This window comes from Rousettus aegyptiacus, unplaced genomic scaffold (genome assembly GCF_014176215.1).
Source record: "Rousettus aegyptiacus isolate mRouAeg1 unplaced genomic scaffold, mRouAeg1.p scaffold_m13_p_5, whole genome shotgun sequence".
Taxonomy (NCBI): domain Eukaryota; kingdom Metazoa; phylum Chordata; class Mammalia; order Chiroptera; family Pteropodidae; genus Rousettus; species Rousettus aegyptiacus.
Window position 1 is genome coordinate 114,902,181 of NW_023416308.1, and position 17,469 is coordinate 114,919,649.

Here is a 17,469-nt window from a genome sequence, read left to right on the forward strand (position 1 = left end):
GTAACCGTAGGCAGTAATAGCTACACCTCTCTGAACTGCACTTGTCTCTTGAATGTTCCTTACACCTTCAAAAATTCCCAGGTCCCATACTGCTTCACTCTCTCCAACCCGATGGTTCCGGCTCCTGACTCAGTAATGGTGGCGTCAGAAAACTAGCAGCTGTATGAATGCTGTCATAGTGTCTTTAGCCTAAACTCTGTAGTCAACTGACAATGAAGAGATTAGAGTGTCCTCTGTGTCTGGAGTGTATTGGGCAGCTGTTGATAAGAAGGGAGAGGGCTCAAGGCCCTAAGATGCCTCAGGATAGAAAAATAAAGAACATGGCCACTTCCAAAGAAATGTTTGAGAATCCCTGGACAACAGAGTAAAGGATCATAAATTGGAAGTCAGTGATACCTGCCTCTCCTCTGACCAGGGCAATGTGTTGACAGGGTTACCAAAGGATTAATTTAGTGTTCTTCACCCACTACTCACGCCTTCACCCACCACTCACCCCTTCACCCACCACACTAAGCATCTCCACTTTGTTCTGCAGCCAAGCCCTCCAATCAGATATAACCAGAAATACGGGCAGTTCATCTACATTTAATCCTTGTACTAAAAGACATGCAGGCCACACTGGCCTAAGCTTGAGGCCTCACCTTTATAAGATATTCTTCCAAGCTATACAATATTTATTACTTAAGAATTCAAACTAACATAAGTAATATTTTCTTTTATTCATGAAAAGTTACTATATTTTCCAAAACAGAAAAATATATAGTGAAAATAGTGGCGTCGTTTTGCATTTTTCCAAATTTCTTTGATGTCTGGCTTAACAAAGACAGCTGGACTCTCGCATCTGCTTCTGTTTTCAAACTATGAGTATTGTTTCGATTATATGAGGAAAATCTTATTTACATCATCTTTCATTAACTAATTAATTTCATTTAAAAATACTTACTGAGCATCTATTCTGGGCCAAACACTATTAATTTATGAATGGCAGGTTTGATCGCTGGTGGGCGGGCCGGAGAGGCGGTGCTTCGTAGGGAGGCCCAATCGGGTCCGCGAAAGAGGAGGAGTCCCGCCCCCTCACCGCTGCAGACCGGAAGCGGATTTGGGCGGTTGCATGTGTTTCTGGATGAACTAGCGGCTACGCTGCTCGGGAAGGTGTGGATTCCGCTGCTCTCCAGCTTCCACCGGGAAGATGTTCTACCACGTGAGCAAGACACTGGGTTGCGGCGAGAGTAGTGTCCAGAGAAGGAACGAAGCCGGGTGCCGGGACGAGGGACTGCCTCTTACCCCATCTTCTTGTTGTGCCTTGCCTTGTCTCCATCTCACTTTCCCTGCAGATCTCCCTGGAGCACGAGATCCTGCTGCACCCGCGCTACTTCGGCCCCAACCTGCTCAACACGGTGAAGCAGAAGCTCTTCACTGAGGTGGAGGGAACCTGCACTGGCAAGTGAGTGCTGCGCTCTCTGTGTCGCCTGATCCATGCGCACACCGCACCCAGTGCTTGCAGCCCCTCCCCGGCTCCTCATTCCACAAGGTTCTGCCACCTAAGTCTGGGGAACCGTCTCACATACTCCTAGGCGCCCCAGGCTAAGTCAGCCCCTTCCTGCTTTGGGTTCCCATGGCGCCCTCTCCAAGCTGGATCATAAGGCTTTCTTTCCACAGCTGAGACTGGTCATTCATTTACTCTGCAAATATTTCTAAATCTACTGCTGTGTGTGCCACGTCCTGTGTTGGGCCCTGGGAACAATGGTGAACGACATAGAATGAGGCCAGCCCTTCTAGAGTTCGCAGTCTAATTATTGTTCCTGTGTCTGCTCTCCGTCTGTGATTCTGCTGGTTTTCTCTATCCGCCATACCCAGGGACCTGACATAGCACATCTCTGGGCACTGGCCTCTCACAGGGTGATGTGAATGAGCTGGGATGAGCCAGGGCTATGGAGTACTTGGGTCTCTGGCATCAGAACAACTCGAGGTGTTTCTTAAACATGCAGATTCCTGAGCTTCATCCCATCCCTACAGAATTGAGATTCTTGGGAGACAGGCCTGCATTTTAATAGATTCCGCCCAAGTGATTCTGAGGCATCCCAAAGATTGAGATCTCTTAGCTCAATCTTGCAGCCTTCTTGGACATTTATCGTGAAATTATGGGAGTAGTGTTTGGGTTATAGATTCTGATCAGTGTCCTGTCTTCTTTTATGGTCACTAGGTTCTTTGGGGGCCATCGACTTTCCGCTGTGGGGTGTCCTACCCTTAGTCTCACTGACTCTTATGTGTAAAAGAGGTTCTTCCACACAGTGCCTTTCTCTTTCTTATCCTCTTTGTAGGTATGGCTTTGTAATTGCTGTCACTACCATCGACAATATTGGTGCTGGTGTGATCCAGCCAGGCCGAGGCTTTGTACTTTATCCAGTTAAGTACAAGGCCATTGTTTTCCGGCCCTTTAAAGGGGAAGTTGTGGATGCTGTCGTCACTCAGGTCAACAAGGTGAGACCTTATATAGTGGGGGCGGTGGGATGGTCCCTCGGAAGATATGGGATAAGTCCCAGCTTCACTCACTAATTCTGTGTTTTTGGCCAAGTCATTTTTTTGTGCTTCACTTTCCTCATCTGTCAGAAGTTATGCTGATTTCACCTTGCTTCGCTCAGGGGCATGTAAATCAATATTAATAGTCATAATGACAGGATAGTTACTGTGGGCCAGGTAATGTGGCAAGCTTCACAGTGACTCTGGGAGGTGGGTGCTTTTATTCCTTTTTATAGAAGCTTAAGCATGAAGAAGTTAAGTCTAGTGGTCAAGATCATGTGATCAACAGGTGTTCAAATCCTTGACTGACAAGTCCCAGACCTCAGCTCTTCATTACTACGCTGTATTTGCTTGATTTTAAAGCTTGAAAAAAGAGAAATGAAAGCAAATGCCACAGTTCAGAGTGGTTTCAAACAAGGAGAATATTATTAGAAATCAGATAAAAATGGGAAGCTCAGAAGACTGAGAGACAAAAGAAAAAGCATTTTTTTTCTTTCTAGGTTGGACTCTTCACAGAAATTGGACCTATGTCCTGCTTCATCTCTCGACATGTAAGTCTGGGCACCCTGGGTGGGGCTAAGGAGAGACACCCCGTTCATGACCATCTACTGGAGCATCCATTTTAAGTTTCGAACCAGTCTCACTTTCCTTTCAGTCCATTCCATCAGAGATGGAGTTTGATCCTAACTCCAACCCACCATGTTACAAGACAATGGATGAGGTGAGTGGGTAGGAAGAAGTCAGTGAGAGGGAGGAAGGAATGAGCCACCCTGAGGAAGAGTATTGGCTGGGGTGTCTGAGTATACTCTTCCCTCCCCTCAGGACATTGTGATTCAGCAGGACGATGAGATCCGCTTGAAGATTGTGGGCACCCGTGTGGATAAGAATGATATCGTGAGTCTCTCACTCGCCTCCCTGCCTCACTTTCCATGTTGTCCAGAGGCTCAGTCTAGCTGCTGCTGGGGAGGCAACGAAGGTTCCTTGTCCTGAGCAGAGCTGGGAGTTGTCAGTTTCTTCCTATCCGGAGTACCTGGGGGTTCTATGCTCTTCTGCCAGGAGGAGGGGATGATGGGTGGGCAGAAGGCCTGGGGCTGGGGCTTAGAGGATAATTCTGTGCTCACTTAGGCTTCATTTCCTGTTTACCTTCCTTCCTACAGTTTGCTATCGGCTCCCTTATGGATGATTACTTGGGTGAGTGCCTGATGGCGCATGCCAGGGTTGTGGCCTGGGGAAGGGGTGTGTGGGGGCAATGGTGGAGATGGGATTTAATACCTGAGTCACAGATGAAGGAAACTCTTATGCATATGCTTGGAAGATCCAGGACATGTGTCTCTTGGGATGGGAAGTGCACAGTTACAGCTGCCCCAGGCTCTGGATCTAACTGACATGCTTTTCCTATTCTCCCAGGGCTTGTGAGCTGAACTCCGGGGCCTCCTACCTTGTTTCCTTATCTAGGAGGCGCGACTGTCACACTCCCCATGTTGTCCAGAGGTTCATTCTGGCTGCTGCTGGGGAGGCAAGGAAGTTTCCTTGTCTCGGAAGACATCTGGCTCTTCTTGTAGCTTAGCAGCCACTCCCAGATTTTGACTATGTATTTTAACCATAAAAGGTCCTTGGTTCTCATGGAAGTGTTATCTCGTCTTTCTTTGGTAAGAACAGCTCTTTTTTAAAAGGCTGGGGGCAGTTGCTCACTAGCCCCTCTTTTCTCATCTTGATGCTTCAACAAGCCTCAGCCACCCAGGGGATCTGACTAACCCTTGTGCCAAGGTCCGAAGTTGACCTCATTGAAAGGAAGGCACTAATGTTGGGTCTTTGACTTCCAGCAAATGATACTATCATTAGAGCCACTCATTGCCAGTCTATGTTTTCAGTATTTGCCCTTCCCTCACCCTTAAAAATAAGAGTATAATAATTTAAAAAAAAACAAACAAAACAGCAAGTATTGGCAAGGATGTGGAGAAAAGGGAACCCTTATACATTGTTGGTGGGATTGCAAATTGGCACAGCCGCTATGGAAAACAGTATGGAGGTTTCTCAAAAAATTAAAAATGGTTATACCTTTTGACCCAGCAATTACACCTCTGGGTATTTATCCAAATAAAATCGAAACAATAATTCGTAAAGATCTGCACACCCCAGTATTCATGGCAGCATAATTTATAATGGCCAAGATACGGAAGCAACCTAAATTCCCATCAACAGAGGATTGGATAAAGAAATTATCCAATAATATGTCATGGAATGTTACTCAGCCACTAAAAAGAATGAAATCCTACCATTTGCAGTGACATGGATGGACCTAGAGGTTATTATGCTGAGTGAAATAAGTCAGACAGAGAAAGATAAATACCATATGATTTCACTTATATGTGGAATCTAAGGAACAAAAAGAGCAAACTAATCAAAAACAGACTCACAAATATAGTGGACAATTTGGTGACAGAGAGGAAGGGGGGTTGGGAGAATGGGGTTAAGGGTTAAAGAAGTACAAATTAGTACTTGATAGATGGTCATGGGGATGGGGAGCACGGCAGAGGGAATGTAGTTAGCATTAATATATTGGCTAGGTGGAAAACCAGAGGAGAGAAGGAGCAATTGGGATTGTGTTATAAACGACATAAATTTCTAACCAATGTACTGTATACTTAAAACAAATTAAATAAAAAGAATAAGAGTAGAGCCGGGGAGAGGGGTGAGGAGACAGCAGGCAGGCGGAGGTGAACAGAAGAGTAGTAAAAACAAACTGTTGGTTTCCAACACAGCCCTTCCTAGTATGGGTACATAAACAACAGAGGCCTTTATGTGCTAAGCAATCGCTATACTAAACAACTGAAGATATGATAATAACACCAGGCTTGGAAGAGACTGATGGACAGAGAAGCAGCTCAGGAAACATGAGCACATGGGTGCCGGTGAGGCTGTGGAGTGTGGCACTCACCAAGAAGGCTGGCACTGTGTGGAGAAGGGACCAAGTAGGGATGGGCTGGAGATGGTCTCCAGGACTCTTCTAATCTTTTAAGGTTTGGTACTTGGAGAGTTAAAGAGGTCTGTGCCATCCTGATTTTAGTATATGTGCTGCGAAAGTGAGCATATTAAAGAGGTCTTAAAGACCACAGACAAGTAGTAATAGGAGCGTCTACCTGGTAACATGCCAAATCTATTACACATCTTTACACACGTTACTGAATTTTCACAACAGCTCCATGAAATAGGTTCTGTTATCCCACTTTACCGTGTATAAAACAGGTCAGAGAGATGAACATGCCTAAGGTCACATAGCTAGTGTGTAGTGGAGCTTCGATTTTTTTCTTAGCCCAGTCTGACTCCAAAGCCACCATAGCTCTTCTGGCGGGCACTGGGTGGCTAGGAGTAAGTGGGAGCCACTTTTTTCCTATCTGTAGCCATGTGGGTCTCACTACTGCATTCCCTGGCCCTGCCTCCACTCCGATTGGGGGCAAATGAGCCCCAGGAAGCTTGGATACAGTTTCACTGCATCCCACAGGCCCCTGGGCCTTCCTCCCTTCATTATCTCACCTCCAAGTTTGCCAATGGCTGTCCAGAGCAATGAAACCTTAGCAAGGGGACCTGTCAGCAGCCCAGATCCTACTGAGTTCATCTCAGACTCAGGACTTCAGAGGTTCTTCTCTTCATGCATAGGTAGACAAAACACTCCAGTGTTCAAGCACAGCACTGGAACTATTCCAAATGCCATTGTGAATATGACTGGAAAAGACTCAGCGGTGTCACAGTCTCCTTAGGTGGTGTTGCCATGGCAACTGCAGTCACATCCATCTGGCTTTCCCAGCTCTGGTCTCAGAGGACCTTTATTTTCAAGAGGCAGCAGTATCTACCCTGGGAAGGAGGAAGGGCAAGGATGTTTCGCTGCTCCATTGCAGGAAACTCTGTTCTGTAAAGAATGGCCCTTGAGAAATACCCTATTTTGGATGAACATAAAGGAATTATTATCTCCCTCGTGATGTGTGAGTGAAGGAAAGTTCAACCAGCGAACTCTGCCAAGTGCTTTCACAGGCATTATCTAATAATCTACAGTAACCTTGTTAGGTGGGTATTATTACCCCATTTTGTAGATGGGGGAAATGTGCTTATGTTATTTGCACAAAAGCAGGGTCATAATTTGAACCAAGGTTAGTCTGACTCCAAATATTATCCTTTACTTGATAAGCCCACTTGCTCCTCAATCGAGAACTGCTTAAGTTTGGGAAAATGTGTGCGTATAAAACTGTCAAGGAAGTCTGCAAGGCAGGTGAGGGCTTTTATTTGGCTTATTGGACAGGAATGGGGAAGATACGAGGTAGGGTGCACGAATGAGCAGAGCCCTGAAGTCTGGAGATTGCACGTCTCCTAGTCAGAAGACGCTTCTACCCACAGAGAATACCTACCAAGAGCTACATCTGTTTGGGAAGGGGAAGTGGCAGGTGATGTCGGAGAGGTTAAGTTAAGCACCACTAAGCGGGCAGGAAAACTAAGTCAGACACCAAAATCTAAAGCTTTGTTGCAGTCGCATAAATGCAAGTGCTCGGAAACTCAGGAGCAGACAAGACCAAGGGAATGAGGATGCTTTCCTAGAGAACACGGTTATTAAAACGTACACCAGACACCTCTACTCCCAAACCTCCAGTGAGTTGTTGCTTTAAGAAGCGCGACTCAGCGTCACGTGACCCCGGCGCCTGTCCACTGCGCCTTCACAGTGACCAATCGCGTAGCGGAATCCTCCCGGAGGGCGGGAGTTTCGCAAGGCGCTGGCTGATTGGCTGTGCTTGTGAAGGGTGAGGTCCGGGTGCCAAGAGAGGGAATTAGGGTGGGAGTCGCTGCAGCTGCCGCCGCAGTCGTCGCCGTCTCGGTGGCAGCCTCCGCTGCGCCAGATCCCTCAGGTGAGCAGGACTTCGCAGATTCAAGGATCCCCGTACTGCTGCGGGCTGCGCATTCCGACTAGCCTTAGAGCCCGCTCCGCTGGGACCCGCCCCCTTCGCTCACCACGTGACCCGAGTTCGGTAACCCTTGACCTCCTCTACCGCACCCCACTACCTCTTGATCTGTGATGAGTGAAGCTAGGTGGGAGGATGCGCATCGCGGAGGCCGGTAGAGGTCGGTTCCCACGCCTTCTTACCAGTGAGTGTGGCTAGGGTCTGAGGATGTAGAGGGGAGGTTGAGGGTGTAGAGGCCCAACTTTGTGGGTCTTAATGTGGGCACGTAGTAGGGAAACCCTCCGCGCCTTCACCCATTTTGCAGATGGGGAAAGAGAAGCTTAACATTATCTGTTGGCGGGTCTCCAACGCCAAGTCTTTGGTCGGGAATCCAGGCCGTGTTTCCCACATAGCTCTACGCTCTTGAGGAGCAAGAGCTCGAGCTCCTACTCCCTAGTTAGTGCTCGCTGGGTGATCATGGACAAGTCATTTCACATTTAGCCTCTCTGAGCTTTGATTTCTTTGGCTGTGAAATAGACATAATATTTACATAATACTCACCCCATTGCTAATGAGGATAAAAGGAGGTATAAGCCTATACAGCACTTAGCTCAGTACCTCAGGCATGGCATGTGCTTAGAAAAATAGCTATTCTTTATTTGTTTTTTTTTTTTTTTTTCAGCAAGTGTTTATTGAGGGCTTATTATGTGTTGACACTGCCAGACGCGGGGAATGCAAAGATGAGCAAACAGGCATGATCCTTGCCGGCACGGACCTTACAATCTAGTGGGGAGGTAGGTATTATCAAAGTTACACAAATATATAATTACAAACTGTGATAACTGCTTTGAAGGCAAAGTACTGGGATATTGTGGGGGTTCTGAGAAGATTTCCCTGAGCAAGTAACATTTGAACTGAGATCTGAAAGAGCAACTGGGCATTTACTAGACAAAGGGATTGAGGGTGGAGGAGGCGTAGAAGAGCATTTCAGGTTGAGGAAACGGAATGCGTGGTCATCCCGAAATAAGGTGTTTTAGAAGAAATGAAGAGGCCACGGACAGGCATGCAGAGCACAAGAGAGTCAGACAAGGTGTAGCAGAAGTTGGTGCATATTTAGGGCCCTGGAGCCATGCTACGGGTTTGTTCTTTATTCCAAAGGCGATGGGGAACCATTGGGAGAAATGCTGCAGGGAGGCCAGGTAGGATGCCCATTGGATTTAGTGACCTAGAGGTCACTGGTGACCCAATGAGTCCTGCCACAGAGGAGTTGGGGGCAGTGCCTGTGTGGGTCACTGGAGAACTCGGACTTGCTGCCCATGGGGCTGATGCCTCACTTTGGCCCATGGGGATCTACTTTCTAATTGTGGTGTGTGTTAGAGTCAGTCACAGCCACAGTATTTTATTGGGTTCTTATTCTGTCATATCCTGTGAACAGAAGAACAGGTTCCTGCTTTTAAGCCTTGCAGCCAAACTTGGGAAGACCAGACACATGGGCAGAAACCTAACGACTAAAAGCTTGACAGTTCCAAATGGCACATGGGGTAGGAAGACCTCAAAGGAGAGACCGGATTTGCCTTGGCAAAGAGGAAGGCGTGGGGTTTTGGAGCAGGGAGGGTGACAGACCAGCCTGAGCATTGGTGGTGAGGCGAAGGCAGGCTGGAAGACATAGGCTGGTCTTATTGGGAGTTGGGATCAGCTTGATGAACAGCTGTGAGGTTTTGGGCCGAAACACAGAATGTTAAGCTGGTGAGTTTGGGCTTCCCTTTTATGAGCATAGGAGAAATATTGAAGATTTTGAGCAGGGAATGTCAGAATAAGTATTTTTCATCAAGATCTAGTAAATGGTGGTTGTAGCAAGAATCAGAAGGAAGAAGACATGAAGTTTGTTTTTGTTTTTAATGAATGCTGGTAATGTCTTTCCTTTGTGTAGTGTGCGGTCCCGGACTTTACCCTACACCATCTCATTTTATCCTCAGAGAATCCTGTGAGTTCGAGAGGACATGAATTATTGCTTTGAATTATAGTTGAGGACACCAGGGCTCAGGCTAATAATGGTCACAACCAAATTCACACAGGAAATGGTAGGGCAGAACTGGGCCCAGCTCTGTGGACCCCAGGGCCAGGCAGTTTCTCAGGAGTCACTGTTGTCTCCCTGTGGCCTAGCTCAAGTCTGCTTATTGCTCTGAGTCTCAGTTTCCCTACCTGGACACTCAGAGCCTTTGTGGCTCCTTGTTTGGTGATTCTGGAACAAGAGCTACAAGACTGGTTTAGAGGGCCTATGTCAGGCTTCTGGGCTTGAGGGGGATGGGTGGCTTTTAAACCTTTCTTCCGCATTCCCAGCTCCACAGGGACCATGTCGGAGCGAGAAGAGCGGCGGTTTGTGGAGATCCCTCGGGAGTCAGTCCGGCTCATGGCAGAGAGCACGGGCCTGGAGCTGAGCGATGAGGTGGCGGCCCTGCTCGCAGAGGATGTGTGCTACCGTCTCAGAGAGGCCACCCAGGTATGCTCCCCGCGTGTACCCCCAGCTCTCCTTGGCAACCCCCTCCCACAAGGGTCTATTCACCAGACATACAAGGAACCTACAATGTGCTTTGAGGGAATACACTGGTGGCCGTCCTGCTCTTCCCAGAGCACCTCTTCTAGCCAGCTGGGCTTCCAGCAAACAACTCTTGCTGGGCATCTTCTCATGCGTTCCTCACAACAGCCCTGCTGGGCAGGCCAAACGGGTTCATGTTTACATTCTGCATGTGAGAAACAGAAGCCCAGAGAGGGACCGTGAGGTCGGGGGTTGTCAGCATAAGAGCAGAATGGAATCCAGGCTTTCTGATAGCTCGTCTAGTGTCCTTGCCTCCTCCCTAGGCTCCTGCTTGGCACTGGGGGCCCTGCAGCCTCTGCTCGCTGTCCCCTGACTCTGTTTCTCCCCTCCCAGAATAGCTCTCAATTCATGAAACACACGAAACGGCGGAAGTTGACTGTGGAGGATTTTAACAGGGCCCTCAGGTGGAGCAGTGTGGAGGTGAGTGCGGCGCAGGTTGCAGAGGGCTCAGCTGGCGTGAACTCACTCCCATGCCCAGCTCAGGGCCAGCAGCACAATAAGACGTGAAGACCATGTGTACACATGAGGAGAGTCATAGCTACCTCCGGGCAGGTGCCCGGCTTCAGACCCTAAGGCCTGTGCGTTTAGAAAAGAGGCAGAGGAAGCCCCGGACGCTGGGTAGTTAGGGGCAGATGGGACTTGAGGTGGCCTGAAAGGGAGGCTTGGGTTAGACTAAGGAAAGAGAAGGCATTCTAGGGGAGCAGGGATATTAGGATGTCCTGCATGGGTGTCCTGGGGCCGGGAGTCAGGGAAGGCTATGTTTAGCAGAGGGCAGTGTTTTCCAAGCTGGGTCAGTGTGAAGTGGCCCAGCAGTCTGAGGGCGGGGCTCGGAGCCCCGATGGACCTAGGAGGACGACCTTATCCTCCTCCTTGACCCGGTGAGCTCTGGATGCTCCAGCCGAGTTCCCAGCGATGAGCCTGAAGCCTCAGGCATCCCCCGCTCCTTTTCTTAGGACTTCTGGAATTCTTGCAAATGTAGGCTCCTGGTTGGAAGAGTACCTCTTCCCTCCCCGGATTCAGCCTGTTTTCCAACCCTCTCCCCGCTCAGGCCGTGTGTGGTTACGGATCCCAGGAGGCGCTGCCTCTGCGCCCCGCCAGGGAGGGTGAGCTCTGCTTCCCTGAGGACCGAGAGGTGAACCTGGTGGAGCTGGCTCTGGCCACCAATATCCCCAAAGGCTGTGCCGAGACTGCTGTGAGAGGTGACTTGTCAGGGTCCTGCCTGGGGTGGAGGCAAGAGCTGGATTGTCAGAGGAGTGGTGAATGGGGCAGGACTCAATGGGGTGGGTGGTCCCAGAAGAGGGAGAAGCCCAGGCTGACCTATCTCTCTTCTCTGGTTCTAGTTCATGTCTCCTACCTAGATGGCAAAGGGAACCTGGCACCTCAGGGATCAGGTAAAGGGTAGTGTGGGCAGTGGGCTCTCTGGGTGAACCTTCCTGCCTTAGGAGCTGAGGGTGTTGCCTCTACACCCAAGTCTTCACCTGACAAGTATTTCCCAATGCCCTGTTCTAAGCGGGCACTGGTTCCCGCCCAGAGGGCTCAGAGCTGGGGGTGGGAGCCCAAACCTGTAACCGTCCTGATGCCATGGGCTGGATGCTAGCACGGAGTCTGGGCTGCATGTTGGGGTCCCTGGGTGGAGGCGTCTCACTTCCAGCATCTGCTGAGCAGAGCTCGGGGCATAAGGGCTGAGCAGGAATCTGCCCACGGAGGGTGGGAGGCGGTGTGCAGAGAACAGGGGTGCAGAGAACCTGTAAGGTCAGGGCTCGGCGGGCTGCTCAGAACGGCTGGCGGGTCTGGGCTCTGGGAGTCCAGTCTAAATGGGATTCTTGGAGGGGCATGGGGAAGGTGGTCGTCGGGTTGCAGGCAAGGGAGACCGAGAGAAGGCTGGGCTCTCCACCTGACCACATCCTGCCCGTCGTTTCACAGTGCCCAGCGCCGTGTCTTCACTGACCGATGACCTTCTCAAGTACTACCAGCAGGTGACTCGTGCTGTACTGGGGGATGACCCACAGCTGATGAAGGTTAGCAAGTGGACCCGAATCTGGGACACGAAGTCCAGTTTTCAAATTCCCATGAAATTCTTTTAGATGCCTACTTCCTGTCCTCTCCACACTGACAGACTGATGTGTGTGGAAGCTGTTCTTAGTGGTGGGGAGTGAGGGTGCTCTGAGGCTGGTCCTCTTCCGGTACTGACTCCCCTTCCTACTCTGGGAGGAACCATGTGCCTTAGGGAAATGGGCAGCTCAGCAGGGCCCTTTGCGGGGCTCCGGTGGTCTGTCTCCCCACACCTCGATTCCAGAGCTCACTTTTTGAGTGTGGGTTGTCCTAGGGCTAAGTAGGGTATTCACATCGTAGCTTTCATTTGCCTGGACTTGAGACGAGGAGGAGAAGAGGAAGTAGAGGGACTGAGGTCAGGGCACCGGCCAGGCCTGCTCTGAGACCTGCTCTTCAGTCCTTAGTTCCCCCATCTCATGCCCGCCCTGCTGCAGGGCCTACTGGACAGACAGCACCCGCGGTCAGCCCTTTCCTGTCATCAGTTTGGCTGTCTGTAGCCTCCCTCTGGTTGAGGGTTTTGCAACCTCCATGTCTTCGCGTGTCTGGCTGCTGCAGCTGCTATTTATTTCCCTTGAAAATTAGGACTGTTGCTACCATACATTCCTGCCGTAGAAACTTGTCTCCGATTCCCCGGGCTCGGTGCAGGATCTGAGTGGGGTCTGGGAGCTGAGCTCCTTTCTTGTTGGCCTGTCTGCTTTCACAGCACCTAAGCTTAGACTCTTCATCCTAAGTTTGCAGGGAATGGGTGGTGGAGGTTTTACTCATTTCCTTTAATGCCTTTTTTCCGCTTTTAAAGGTAATACCAACATGTTTATTATAGAAGAATTGTAATACAAAAACATGCAGAGTAGGAAGTGAAAGTCTCCTATGGAACCGATCCTTACCTTTTTTACCCCTGTATAAAAAGGATCACTCTAGTATAAACCAAGTGGTGTTATCTAAACATAGGGTTTTAGAACAAATGCTTTTTGTTGATTAAAAATGTGTTGGGCATTTAGGTTGTCTTAATTTTTTTATTATTATCACAGACAATGCTGTATGGGTACGTGTGTGGGGGTTTCTTTTATAGGGGGTTACATTTATAGAAGCAGAATTGCTGAATCAAAGCGTATGAACGTTTAAAACTTTAGTGCATAAGTGCTAAACTGTCCTTTTGGGAAAAAAAATGTCGATATCCCCTTGGGGCTGACGGATCCAGTGCAGTGTGGCCCCTTCCTTTTCAGATCGCCCTCCAGGACCTGCAGACCAACTCCAAGATCGCTGCGCTCCTGCCTTACTTTGTTTATGTGGTCAGTGGGGTAAGTGACCACGCTGGGGCAGGGGAGACTGTTTTGTGGGGAAGAGATCACCCGGCAGCATGCAGGGCTCATGGCAGGTGCCATCCGAACGGCAGGTTTCTGTGTGCCCTCGTGCCCCACTGAGCACCCTCTACCACCAACAGGTGAAATCCGTAAGCCACGACCTAGAGCAGCTGCACCGGCTCTTGCAAGTGGCCCGGAGCCTGGTCCGGAACCCGCATCTCTGCCTGGGGCCCTATGTCCGCTCCCTGGTGGGCAGTGTCCTCTACTGCGTCTTGGAGCCACTGGCTGCTTCCATCAACCCCCTGAATGACCACTGGACCTTGCGGGATGGTGCTGCCCTCCTGCTCAGCCACATCTTCTGGTACCATCGGGGCTAGAGCTGTATAAAGGGTGGGACAGCTGCAGAGCTGAGCGGGCTGCAGGAGGGAGATGGGATGAAACTTCTGGCTCTGAGGCCATATTGAGAGGTCGGGAGCCACTTCCCTTAGAGCTTTCCAGTCGGCGTGCCATGGCACACTGGGATTTACAAATGGACAAGTATACCAAGGGTTCGGTTCTTCAGCCTTCAGGTGCCAGGCCAGTCACTGCTAGCCACCTCATTCACGTAATCCAGTGTGCCACCCAAGTGCTATTTTTTTCTGAGTGCTGTGACTTGAATCAGCACTGTGCCTCATCCCCTCTCTGACTAAATGTTGCTCCCATAGGACTCATGGGGACCTTGTAAGTGGCCTCTATCAGCAGATCCTGCTCTCCCTGCAGAAGGTCTTGGCAGACCCTGTGCGGCCTCTCTGCTCTCACTACGGGGCTGTGGTGGGGCTGCATGCCCTTGGCTGGAAGGTGAGGACCCTGGCCTTGCTCACGGAGCCATAAAAGCTCCTGTTTGTGATTAGAAAAATATTGTGTGTCTTTTATCATAAAAATGGTCTATGCCTGCTGCGGCCGTGTACTGAATTCTTTCTTTAGGCCAGGCTCGGGGATAGTCTGACTTCTGTATACATATGTCTTATCCTTTCAAAAGTCCTGCACTTTTTAACATCGTTAACTTACTAACAAAAGTCCTATTAATATATTCCTGTTTCGTGAATTCCTCTTTTATCACAATTGAGGAATCCTCGATTCCTCTTGTACTGAGTATATTTTAAAAAGGAATAGATACTGAGCTTTGTCAAATACATTTTTAGCATCTGTTGAGATTACCAAATGATTATGCACCTTAGTTCTGACAATTTGATAGGTTATATGAATGGATTTTTCTGCTGAACCACTCCTGCCTACCTAGAATAAATTCTTTTGCTTCTATTGAGGTTTTTTATTGGAATTACATTGAATCAATTAGGTCCATTTTAAAACGAATTAACATCATTAATAACATTGTCTTCTCGTCCATGAACATGTCACATCTCCCCTTTTTTTAGGTCTCTCACTGACTTTCAGAATCCTTTCATAATTTTCCCTGAAGAGAACTTACATATACATTACTAAATTTAGGCTTTAGAGTCTTGCTATTCTTTGATGCTGTTGTAATGGTGTTTTCTTTCCATGTATTAATTTCTTACTAGTATATAGAAACAACTGACTTGTATATTCAGCTACTCTACCGAACTTTTATTTGTGGATTATTTTGCGTTTTTAATGTAGATTATATCATGTGCAAAAAATGACAGCTTTATGTAGTCTTTTCTAAACCTAATCCCTTTGACTTCTTTTTATTATTTCATTGCTAGGACCACTAATATTTTACATAAGGTGATAGTGGGCAACATTGTCTCACTTCCAATTTTAAAAGAAATGCTAATAACCTTTCCCATTTAAGCCGGTTTATGTTGTGCATCTATAGATAACCTTCCTCAGATTAAGAAAATTATATTCTTAGTTTTATCATTAATCTGTGTTGAACTTTTATCAAATGCTTTTTCTATATCTTTTGAAATGATCCTAGGGTTTTTCTGCTTTTATCTGTTAATATGATTAATTGGATATAGATTTTCTAATAGTAAAACATCTTTACATTTCTAGGATAAATTTGGTCATGGTATGTAGTCTTAAAAAATCAAAAACTTTATTGGAATATAATGCATTTTATATTGCATTACTGTTGTATTTACTAAATTTTATACTGTTGAGTTTACTAAATTTGAAAAGAATTTGTCTATATTCTTGAGGGAAATCGATTGTTTCCTCTCATATACTGTCCTTGTATGGTTTTAGAATCAGGGTTATCCTGGTGTCATAGAATGAGGTAGGAATGAGTATTTTTTGTCTTTGTTTTAATAAGATTAAGATGCTCTTTTCCTTGAATGCTTGTAGGCTTTGTAACTTTGGCCATGGTGTTTTATTTGTGGTTAGATTTTTAACTACCATAGTTATAGAATTATTTAAGCTTTCATATTTCTTGAGTTGGCAAGCAGCAGGTTATAGTTTCCTAGGAACTCGTCAATCTTGTCAGTGTTTTCAAATCCTCAGACTGGATGACTAACCAAAGAACTCTTATCCATTGAAGTCCATCAAAAATGTCACCTCCTCTGTGAAGTCTTAATTATTTTCCCCAAATTAATCAGAGTCCAGGTCTCTGATCAGTTGTGCTGTTGTGGTTTGAACTGAATCCTAGTTTCCATCCAAGCAAGGACCGTATTTGCCTGTTAATTATAGGGTAGCAGTTGGCAGGCTACATACCTCTGTCGTTAGCACCGGGCATCACTTATACCCTCTTAGGCCTTTTGTCAGGGAGGTGGCATGTATGTCAGTGATAGTGGGGTCACTTTATATTGTTTGTCTTTGTACCCAGTCCCTATTCCCAGTGCTTAGTGAAGGCTTTGGTATACAGTAGGTTCCAAATAAATGTTGGCTGAGAATGCCAAGCAGGAAATTTAGGAGGATTGAGTCATGTCCGGTATCTGAGCTAAAAGTAGGTCTTTCGTGGGAAAGGGTATTTGATAGGCAATGAGCAATAAAGAGGCGCTCACTGCATTCCTTCTCTCCTTTCCAGGCAGTAGAACGAGTCCTGTACCCTCACCTGTCCACTTACTGGACAAATCTGCAGGCTGTGCTAGATGACTATTCAGTATCTAATGCCCAGGTTAAAGCAGATGGACACAAAGTCTATGGAGCCATTCTGGTGAGTGCCAGCCCTTCCCAGGCTCCCTTCCTTGCCTGAGCTCAGCAGGCTTACTTTGGAATGCTTGATGGGCCCAGGTTCCTCCAGTTCTTGCATATCCTAATCCCTCTGCTCTTACAGGTGGCCGTAGAGCGATTGCTGAAGATGAAGGCCCAGGCAGCAGAGCCCAACAAGGGCGGCCCAGGCGGCAGGTGGTGCCGGCGCTCGGATGACCTGCCCTGGGACAGCCTTCTCCTGCAGGAGTCTCCTTCCGGGGGCAGCGCAGAGCCAAGCTTCGGGTCTGGCCTCCCATTGCCGCCTGGAAGCGCAGGGCTGGAGGAACCTACCCCTTCCGTGACCCTGGCGGACATCTACCGGGAGCTCTACGCCTTCTTCGGCGACAGCTTGGCCACCCGCTTCGGCACGGGTCAGCCCGCGCCCACGGCCCCCCGGCCGCCCGGGGACAAGAAGGAGCCGGCAGCCGCCCCGGACTCGGTACGGAAGATGCCGCAGCTGACGGCCAACGCCATGGTCAGCCCCCAGGGCGACGAGAGTCCCCGGGGCAGCGGCCCCTCGTCGGCCTGCGCGCCCGCCGCCGCTGAGAACAGGCCGCTGCCGCGCGTGCACCGGGCGCGGGGGGCGCCCCGGCAGCAGGGCCCCGGCGCCGGCACCCGCGACGTCTTCCAGAAGAGCCGCTTTGCCCCGCGCGGCGCCCCGCACTTCCGCTTTATCATCGCCGGGCGGCAGGCCGGGCGGCGGTGCCGCGGGCGCCTCTTCCAGACCGCCTTCCCCGCGCCGTACGGGCCCAGCCCGGCGTCGCGCTACGTGCAGAAGCTGCCCATGATCGGCCGCACCGGCCGGCCGGCCCGCCGCTGGGCGCTGGCGGACTACTCGCTGTACCTGCCGCTCTGAGGGGCGTGTCCCCGGCCTCTGAATAAACCCCGCGCCCGGAAGTGAAGTGTCGGCGCTCGTGTGTCGCGC

The 17,469-nt window shown here is 49.1% G+C and overlaps 2 protein-coding genes across 10 annotated transcripts; both read left to right on the plus strand.

The window, feature by feature from the left end:
* Positions 1–1,069: 1,069 nt before the first annotated feature.
* POLR2G (RNA polymerase II subunit G) lies at positions 1,070–4,143 on the plus strand. The gene is made up of 8 exons (XM_016127823.2): positions 1,070–1,201; positions 1,335–1,444; positions 2,322–2,481; positions 3,021–3,071; positions 3,176–3,241; positions 3,343–3,414; positions 3,678–3,711; positions 3,928–4,143. Exons 1-8 carry the CDS (start codon positions 1,190–1,192, stop codon positions 3,939–3,941), a joined length of 519 nt encoding a protein of 172 aa, XP_015983309.1. The 5' UTR covers positions 1,070–1,189; the 3' UTR covers positions 3,942–4,143.
* Positions 4,144–7,292: 3,149 nt separating this feature from the next.
* Positions 7,293–17,441, plus strand: TAF6L (TATA-box binding protein associated factor 6 like). Of its 9 annotated transcripts, none has more exons than XM_016127878.2 (12): positions 7,293–7,412; positions 8,128–8,239; positions 9,786–9,945; positions 10,375–10,461; positions 11,090–11,240; positions 11,382–11,432; positions 11,965–12,059; positions 13,317–13,391; positions 13,535–13,755; positions 14,099–14,231; positions 16,381–16,509; positions 16,630–17,441. In XM_016127878.2, exons 3-12 carry the CDS (start codon positions 9,799–9,801, stop codon positions 17,398–17,400), a joined length of 1,860 nt encoding a protein of 619 aa, XP_015983364.1. In that variant the 5' UTR covers positions 7,293–7,412; positions 8,128–8,239; positions 9,786–9,798; the 3' UTR covers positions 17,401–17,441. The 9 variants fall into 9 exon arrangements, with proteins under 9 accessions (XP_015983364.1, XP_015983360.1, XP_015983362.1 ...); XM_016127874.2 differs by having other exon boundaries at positions 8,128–8,185; XM_016127876.2 differs by lacking the exon at positions 7,293–7,412 and adding an exon at positions 7,419–7,650.
* The last annotated feature ends 28 nt before the right edge of the window (positions 17,442–17,469 follow it).